Source organism: Beta vulgaris, chromosome 4, assembly GCF_026745355.1.
Source record: "Beta vulgaris subsp. vulgaris cultivar EL10 chromosome 4, EL10.2, whole genome shotgun sequence".
NCBI lineage: Eukaryota > Viridiplantae > Streptophyta > Magnoliopsida > Caryophyllales > Amaranthaceae > Beta > Beta vulgaris.
The window spans coordinates 6,052,063-6,062,035 of NC_079205.1; the positions used below are offsets into that span (position 1 = coordinate 6,052,063).

General features: G+C 35.5%; 1 protein-coding gene across 1 annotated transcript; it reads right to left on the minus strand.

Moving 5' to 3' along the window:
• Nucleotides 1–114: 114 nt before the first annotated feature.
• Nucleotides 115–8,216, minus strand: LOC104907151 (cytochrome P450 71A1-like). The gene is made up of 2 exons (XM_048641899.2): nt 7,181–8,216; nt 115–995 (listed from the first exon to the last, which is right to left on the minus strand). Exons 1-2 carry the CDS (start codon nt 8,111–8,113, stop codon nt 378–380), a joined length of 1,551 nt encoding a protein of 516 aa, XP_048497856.2. The 5' UTR covers nt 8,114–8,216; the 3' UTR covers nt 115–377.
• Between the last annotated feature and the right edge of the window lie 1,757 nt (nt 8,217–9,973).

The following is a 9,973-nucleotide window of genomic DNA, read 5'->3' on the forward strand; positions in this document are numbered from 1 at the left end:
TGTTTAGCTCGCTGACACCGAACACGGATTGGGTTGACCTGCAAGAGAATCTGGCCCATAAAGGAAAAAATGATGTGCTGTGTATTACTAATACCATCTGCGCAACCACAACTAACGTGAAGCTTTGCATTTATATTACCATATGCTATAGACAAACACAATTATACTTTATCAAATTTGTCTTTAATCATTTAAACCTCAAAAAGTAAAAAGCAAACAAACAAAATGTTGCAGCTCCATGGAAGCGATGTTCTCATGTTATTAAGTACAAGAAATACAATGACAGTCACATTATAAGTTATAACATGCATGACAAATACTTGGAAAGATAAAATAGTGATTTTCGTTTTCCGCAAACAGCACCATGATCATTTGGTTTAAGTATCAAATGGAGTTGCAATGACCATAAGAGGGTTTCGTCGACCAACAGTTATACCAGCACTTTCTTCCATATCTAAAGTCTCGCCTTTTCTTCCATTAGGTAATGTCCAGTTGAATCTATAAACAAGACTTGCTAATAGAAATTCAGTAGTCACAATCCCATATGACACTCCTGGGCACATTCTTCTTCCAGCCCCAAACGGAATAAATTGGAAATGTTGGCCCTTATAATCAACACTTGAGGAGTCATTCAAAAATCGGTCTGGACTGAAGTTTTCCGGGTTTTGCCAAAATGTAGGATCTCGTTGGATTGTCCATGCATTGATAATCACTTGAGTCCTTTTTGCAATGCCATATTTATCAATTTTGACATCTTCGGAAGATTCTCGAAACACCAACAACGGGGCAGGAGGGTGTAGCCTAAGTGTCTCCTTGATAACTGCCTTTAAGTACTTCATGTTCCCTAAGTCGTCTTCGGCTACACTGGTACTGTATTTAACATTGTTCCTTACCTCTTCTTGCAATTTTTTCATGATTTTAGGATGTCTTATCAGCTCTGTTATTGCCCATTCCAACGTTGTGGAAGAGGTCTCTGTCCCCGCAACAAACATGTCCTGATTTAAAATTTAATTTTAAGGTTATAAATAAGATACATGCATATATTCACGAATAGTGTCAAATGGCGTAGGTACTTCTTATCTTTAGATGTCACTTTTATGCATAGTATTTTGGTTTACACTTATAAACGAATAGAAGTTAATAGTAATTATTACATTTTGAGCTTAATATGTTTCCTAGTCTCTCTGCCAGTACTTGATGTTATATTCATGTTCACACTTTGGGTGTTTCAAATCTTAGTTAATGTATTTCTCCCTCTCTCCCTTAATCATAATGTCGAGCTTTGCTTAGTTACTACTAGTCTTATATATGCACGCGATGTGTGCGTTAATTTTCAAATAGTGTCTTATATCCACTTAGAATGGAAAGTTGAAATGAGAAAGGGTTCTTAAATTGTTTTCTTTTGTATTTTTTTATTCCATTAAATCATTAAGGGTAATTTAGTGTTTTTTAAAAGGGGACACTATCTTCCTCCCACCTTTCCTTGTATAGAGATTATGAACATCTTTGTTTTTGAAAAGTTTTTCATAAGAGACTTTTTATATGCCATTTTTTACGATAAATCACCTTTTAAATTTTTTCTGACAACTTAATACATTAAAAAAGAATTTGTTTGCAAGAAATAATCTTAGGCCACTTTTAGGCATCATTTAAAGGAAGGAATATAAGTATGACCATGGACCAAAAGGTAAGTTTTAATTGGGCTTCGTAACTTGGACCTTATTCCTCAAAAATTTTAAAAACTTTTATATTAAATAAAATAAAATAAAGTTTTTGAAAAATATATTAAGAAAAAAATATCAAGCCACTCGCGAACTTAACGAGTTGAGCAGGATCTTCCTCGACTCGTGATCATTAAGGTTTCGAGCTGAGTCAACTTGAGTTGATCTTTGATCGAGCGTTAATCGGGTCGAAATCGAATTGCTCAATTCGATTGGCATCCCAAATATTGTTGTATGTATCAAAAATAGTGTACTAATTACAAAAGTCACTTATTACATGACTAATAAATGATATTGATAACCCTAATTTATATATATAACAATTACAATTCAATGTACAACATGTTTCTTGTATATACAAGTACTAACTGTATGTTAATGAACTAAATTATGTTCATATCAATTGTGACTTAAGAATATAAACCGTGGCCCTATCATTTTTCTAAAGTACGTCAACTATTAGTAGATATCATACGAAATACTTGGACCTACTATTAACCCCTGCTCAGAAACCCTCGACCACTCCCCTCAACTTTCCAAACCCTAGAAACTCTAGAAACCCTAAACCTCAGCCCATTGCCCAACAGGCTCGCTGATGGCCGCAAGTCGCTGGCGAGCCTACAACAGCCTCCTCCATCGTGCTCGTGTAGGCAGTCTTTCCCCTCCCCGTTTACTTGCGTCGAGTCCACCCCCCTCCCCTGCGTCGTTCCCCGGTTTCCCCCACCTCACCTTCCCATTCCCCTCTTCTCGGTTGTCGCTGGTGGCTGTGAACTTGCCGCCGATGGTTTCCACGTCACTTTAACCCCTCGTTGTAGGTTAGGTTGTCTCCCTTCCATTGTTTCCATCCATTTCCCTGTTTTAGTTTCTACCGCCCTCTCCCCTGTTTTACTTTTCGGCCTTGGTCAGGTGGTTTCGCCCACCCCGTTCCCCTGTTTTAGTGTCGATTTTTTGTGGTGCATTTTGGTTATGCCCCTCCCCGTCGTTGTCCATGGTTCTTGTCCCTGTTTTAGTGTCCGTGTTTAGTGCTATAGCTATTATGGGTTCCCCCTCCCCTGTTTTAGTTTCGGGCCTCCCTTTCCCCTCCCCCTTGTTAGTGTTGGGCTTCCCTTTCCCTTACCCCCTTGTTAGTTTCGGGCCACCCCCTCTTATGGTTGTTGTCGGTAAGTCTGGCCCTTCCTTGAAAGGTGTGTTTACTCTCCGAATAATAGGAGTGCATTGGTTTTATCGAATTGCTAACGATGTTGTCAATGGTTGGTTATGGCCATCGATAATAAGTAGTTACCAGTTGGGTTAGGAATGGTGGTTCAAGGTTATCACAATAGTATTCGTTGGTTTTTGGGACTATGTGCTGAGGGACAAGGTGCATAAGTGATAAGTCATATTTATATATAGTTTTTAGGTTCATTTAGGTTGCATTTTAGAGCATTTAGTTTCATATTTAGGTTCATTGTTGCATTATATTCTTAAGTTATGCTTTTCTACTCCTACTCGGTATGTTTTCTTGTTTTTGGTGAATTTCAGGCATTGAGGACGTATTTGGAGTATGATTAGCTAAACTTGAGGATTAGGAGCACTTGGAAGGAAGCTACAATGAATAAGGATCATATGGATATGTCATAGTACGAGTTTGAGCAAAAACGAAGCGAAAAATCATTAGAAGAAATGTGGAAAAAGAGTCACGTCTACTCTTCTGATCATAACTTTTTATGTGATTCTTAAAATCGAGTAGTTCCAGCAGATTTGGAAACTAGACTTGAAGAGATTTCCAACGATAGGTGGCACGCCCCAAGGAGACTTCTGGGAAAGGAGTTATGCCTTCCGGAAGATTGCACTGTTTCTGCTGGAATCTGCCACGCGTACGCGCGGATCACTAATCCGCCTAATAATGATTTAATTAAGACTTTCCTTATCTTGTAAATTACTTTCCTAGTCATATTAGGTTAAAAGATATTATTTAGATGAGTTTTGATTCTTTCTCTCTCCTCCTCCCCTTTCACGTTATTTTTCATTCTTTTTAGGTTTTAGTTTTCTCTCCTCTTTTCTCTCTCTAGTTTTTAGTTGTAAACCCTAGTTTTTCATGTTCTTCTTTAATTCATTAGTTTTATTATTTCATTCTCTCTCTTTCATTAATTTCTTTTAATTATGTTTTACTTTCTCTTTCTAGATGTAGTTTTTATTCTTTATTTCATGTTAGAGTAGTTTTTATTTCTAGGGTTTTGGGAATTCGTGTTTATATGCTATGATTTGATTGATATTTATTTATGGTTTGATTAGTTATTGATATTCTTAATTGATTAGTGTTTTATTGTTAATCTTGCAACCTGATCAATTGTTTGATTAAATATTGTTAATATCGAGTCATAGATCGAGAGATAGTACTCTTTAGAGGCTTACCTACAATTAGCAAATCTGATTATGTTGAGCGACCGTACTAGCATATGTTGATTTGAGAGCGTTAATGCCTGACCAAGGATTAACCTGTGCCCTAGATATCTGATTGATTGAACTATTGATGATATTTTGATAGTTTATAAGTATAAACATGGTGAACCATTACCCTAGATCCTTTTTAGTTTGATTTTCGTAGTTTGATTAGTTTAGAACTTTAATTCAATTATTCTTGATTTTGTTTAGTTTCTCTTTACCTTATAAGCTAGATAAAACGACCATCTCTCTGTGGATTCGACCCTACTTACCCTACTATATTGTTAGAAAGTTTTGCAGGAATTATTTTTGACGGGTGTACGACAACCTATCAATAAGCATGGACGAGGTGATGATGAATTTTCATGATTGGGACGTTTATTTTCTAATTTCGCAAATCGGAGGTGTGTACGAGAGCTTGAATTGTTCGACCCTCTTTTTAGCTTGGCATTGATATCAATTGTTTTTGCGTTGAAAACTTCAAATATGCAAGCGACACCCCAGTTGCAACTGGGGGTTTTCAGCATGCCCACTCAAAGAGTTTCTCCTATACTTCAAGGAGAAACCTGAGATACTCTTGATCGAGAGTAATAAGTCACAATGGAATGTGACTCATAGGATCATGAGCTCAGAATCCAAGCGATGGCCGATCATCGGGATTGCTCATACGACGAGACGCGACTCTCGCCGATGGTTGTTCGTTATCCGCATCTTGATCGTCCTCTGCTCCTATCATATTTTCACCAACCATTCGAGGATTGCATCCATCATAGGCTCTGACCCGAGACGCCTCCCTTCCTAAGCACCTTTGTATCTGTTTTATTTACTTTTGTTCTAGGTGGTATGTACGAGCTTCTAAAGCTCCTTTAGTTTTGTTTGTTTGTATTAGTTTTCATATTAGCATTAGGCTATACTTCCTCTTTTAATTAATAATGTACGATTTCTCGATGTTAAAAAACTTTTAGTAAATATATAACATGTTATGTCCCTCCTATGTTATAAGCGTAATATTTGTGTGAAACTCTATCATGGTAAACAATGAGGAATTGAGGATGTAATTCACTAATAAATGTATAATAAATGTCTATTCTCATAATCTAATGCATGGTTAGGAGGAGACCTAGGAATATCTTATAAGCACAAAAAGACCATGTGAAAAATAAAAAGTGTAGTGCAATTTTCTAAAACAAAAGTATAGTTGTGTCAATTTTAAATGCCCAATTAAAGTAAAATCATACTCAACAGTACCTAGAAATTATTTAAATTTAATAATAGTTCTTTTATAGTTTAATTATCATATAAGTTTCAGTTGGAGTCGTGATTTATATCCTATCAAATCATCGGGCTCAAAAAGAGCTCCATGCTAGAATTACCTATGGGATCGTAAATAATCAATAATACTACCTCTGTTTCAAATTAATTCTTACACTTTGATATTTTACACTATTTACAAATTGCACTTTGACCCTCGTTTGTGATTTATACGTGAATAAAAACATAGTCATGTGGGATCTTGTTAGATTCGTATTAGTATGTATTTTATTAATATGTACTTTTTATAATTTTTACAAATACAAAACTAAAGATATATGTCCTCAAAGTTTTGCATTGGCATGCTTGAAAAGTGTAAGTGTAACAATTAATTTGAAACAAAGGTAGTATGAAACAACAAACTAGGAAGTAACTCATACTATAAGAGCTATGTCTTCAATTAGGACCCAAACTTTCAAGCTTTTCAACTTTAAGGACCTCTAACTTTTTTTCCACCCTTTAGGATCTTTTATTAATTTCCGGTCAACCAATCCACTATAAACCCACCATTAACCACACATGCAATAAAAAATTTCAACAACATTAGATAAATATGGTTTTTCAAGAAAAGAAAAAATTATAAAATGAAATATTATCATGGTTCAACATATCAGTAGTCAGTACTCAACACCTTTTAGGACTTCCATCATCAATAAATCCACCATCACCGCTCTTCCCTCAAACAATCAACACCACCTCTTCACTCCATTTAAGTTTATAGTGATAAAAATTACCATTCTATCAACACCAGTACCACCTCTTTACTTTAACATCCCGACATTAATTCTTTACTTCTCTCTTTCATCTTTCACTAGATCTAACTGTGTTGGGGTGATTTTAATGGCCTATTTACGATAGTTTTTGACTTGATTGGGTAAGATTTCAACTTCAATACGGTGATTTTCTAGTGGTAAGGGCTAATTTGGGGTAGGTGTGGTGGTAATCTTGAGTTGGGTTGGGTTTTTTTAGGGGTTGGGGTGCTTTAGTGGGTGCCTATGGTTGTTTTGGGGGTGGTCTGGGTGGATCTTGTGTTGATTTGGGTGATATTCGATAAAAATAGTTTGTGTTTTAAAGTGGTTTTGGGGGCGGTCATATTGGATTTTATGGTAGATGTTTATGACTATAATTGAATGATGAAAAAGATGAATATTTTTAATTAAGAATAATTTATTCAATTTTTATTTTTTTTAAAAAATCTTAACTCAAGATACCACCCTTTTAACCACGCAATAGTCAAATTTTACCGGAAAATAAATTGAGTTCTCCAAACAGTGAAAAATCAAGATTTAGGTCTTCAATAGTGAAAAACCCAAAAGTCCGGATATGACTGTTTATAAATATCTGATCTGGTTGATCTGATCCCATTTTTCGGATATCCGTTCCGCTTTTAAGTTTTCGGATTGGATAGCCAAAAATTCCAGATCGGATACGGATCAGAAACTTTCATTTTCGGATATCCGAAACATAAAATATTTTCGTACTTTTTCGGATATTCGAAACTTATTTTATGAACTTTTCCTTTTAAAAATTTCAATTTTTTAGTTTTTGGATATCCGATCCCAAATTTTTCGGAACGAATTTGGATTGCATTTTTCTGATCTGAAATTTTCGAATATCCGAGAATTCGAATCGGATATCCAAAATGAACCCCCTAAATTTGGGTCCTTGTTGTAGGCTTGTCTAGTTGTCTCCATACTATAAGGTGTTCGAAAAGAAAAGCTTACAAGTAGAATTCCTTTGATGCTCTCTCTTGAAATTTCCTCTGGATTATCTTCTTGAACTTCAAGCAAAACGTCCACAAAGTCTTGAACGTCGTTCTGAGATTTTTGACAATTTGCATTCAAACGAATGGTATGCTCTTCTAATACTTCCTCAATGAAAGCGTCCAACTTTTTCCGCACAATTTCCACCCGGTGTTCTAAACCAGTTAATCTATCAATCCAACCTAAGTAAGGAATGTAATCTCCCAAACTTACCGCTCCCATCACCTCCACAAGCAGCTTGAAGAGCTGATAAAACTCGGTACCTCTTCCACTATCGTCGTCGCCGCCGCTGTACTTGCTTCCTAGCGCCGTCCTGCATATTAGACCTTTAGAAAATGTTATCAAAGCCTCACTCAAGTTGAATACAGAACCATCATAGCTCTCGATCTTTTCAACCACTTGATCCACAATCTCTTTTCTTATTGTTTGAAATGATTGAACCCTCTTGTTGCTTAGAAGATGCATTATACAAATCCTCTTCAGACGCCTCCATTTCTCTCTATATGAACTAAACCCTATGTCATTGCCATCATAAAAAATTCTGTTGATGAAGCGTAGTTTAGGCCTATTTGCGAAGATGAGATCGTGCGTCTTCATGATCTCTTCGGCTGCTGTTGCGGACGACACGACGAGTGTCGGCTTGTTGCCTAAGTGGAGCAACATGAGCTCGCCGTACTTGTTCGAAAGGGACCGCAAGGAACGGTGCGGAAATTTACCGAGTTGATGGAGGTGGCCTATGATTGGGAGCTTTGGTGGACTGGGTGGTAAAGGTAACTCATGCTTTCGGGCAAAAAATAGCCATTTGTAAAGAAAGACTAGGAAGATTATGAACGAAAGGAAGGAAAGAAGGTGAAAATGCAAATTCTCCGGTAAATTTATCCGAGGAAATGGCATGTTTGTGATTTGCGCTGTTACACTACTACCCTCAAACGTTATGATGGAAAATACTTCTATGTTCTATCTATGCATATATCAAGGGTTCAAAGAGATTGACTTTTCTAATAAAGATTCTTTTAGATCGCCATTAAGTTGGCTGTCCGAATTAGTTTTAAAATACTGGTACCATTGACTTAATGATATTATTATATTAAACTATCGCAAATTTTTATATACGGCCGACTACAGTGTGGCCGGTCCAAATAAAGCATTTAAAGCAAATTCGAAGATCAAAAATCACAAATTCAATACAGATTTACGAACAAAAACGAAGTAGAGAAACATGTAGGTCAATACCTGTAGATGAAGATAAACTAAAGAATTAAGTGAGAGAGAGTGAAGAGTGAGTTAAATGGGTGAGAAAAATATCAACTCACATGTAACGGTTTATAAATAAGGGGGGATAAGGAGTAATGGAGTTTATAGTTCTAATTTATTTTTGTTTCAAACTCTATTATTAAATTTTGTTATACCACTAACCTCATTTGTTTGTATAAGTGACCTCGTATTTTCCTATCAGTAACCTTAAAATATTATATGTGTAACCTTATTTATTTCAGTAAACTTGTTTAATCATATGAGTACCCTATTTTAATCATATGAGTCATATTTTGATCATACCAATAACCTCATTTATTCAAAAATTAACTTCAATAAATCATACGATTAACCTCACTCATTTAATCATATGAGTAACCGTAAAGGTTCACAAAAGTAACCGCATTTATTCAAACGAGTAACTTCTTCAATTCATAACAGTGAGTAAACTTATTAGTAACCTCATTTATCGAGATGAGTAACCTTATTCATTCATAAGAGTAACCTCATTTGTTAATAGGAGTAACCTCATTCGTTATTAAGGAGCAACCCATTATTCATACTAGTAACCCCATTTAATCATATGAGTAACCTCATTTTTTTTACATAAGTAACCCCATTTTATTCGTATTAGTAACCCCCACTTATCAATACGAGTAACCTCATTCGTTCATCATGAGGAGTAACCCCATTTATTCAGTATACTCATTTAATCATATGAGTAACCCTATTTGTTCACATAGGTATTCTCATTTTGCTTATAAGACTAACCACATTTTTTTTATGGAAGTGACACCATTTTATTGTTAAAGGTAACCACATACTCATATAAGTAACTTCATTTGGTCATAAGAGTAACTCCATCTGTTCAAAAGGGTTTGTGCATAACTGCATAAGGGTCAACTTCAAAAGGTCATATCTCATAGCACATTTAATATTTTGAGAAGATTCAAGTTGGAGATGAAAATTTAGCTCGATAGCTTTCCAACACCTGATTAAAATTCTGATTTCCATGAAACACGGGTAAAATATGACTATTTGAAAATGAACAAACAAATTGCCAGAATGTCACGTGCGGCCACACATGTAATTTTGCGTGTGGCCGGCCACACGCAAAACTCGCTGGTAGCATGAAGTTGGCTGTCCGAATTAATTTTAAAATACTGGTACCGTTGACTTAACGCAAGACTCGCTGGTAGCATGAAGTTGGCTGTCCAAATTAGTTTTAAAATACTGGTACCGTTGACTTAATGAAATTTAAACTATAATTAGTCCAGGGATCTAATCAAATCAAAACATTTCATAAACTAAGTAGAACTACATCATTTTCTTTGTCCTTAATGCATTAGGCATACAATAAGTTTTTGGGTTGATCCAAAGTCTCAAACTGAAAATTGACTATATCATATAAAAATTGAGTATATTATAAACCGACTATTCAGTTTTTATAATTCTACTAAGTAAATATAGATTCACACTTTAAAGAAAATTGGAGAGAGA

What these genes read in the sequence shown, in the direction of transcription:
- LOC104907151 (XM_048641899.2), bottom strand. Translation starts at nt 8,113, where the DNA reads ATGCCATTTCCTCGGATAAATTTACCGGAGAATTTGCATTTTCACCTT. An exon ending in GCATCAAAGGAATTCTACTT is followed by an intron (nt 996 to 7,180) that starts GTAAGCTTTTCT and finishes ATTTTAAATCAG; the next exon opens with GACATGTTTGTTGCGGGGAC.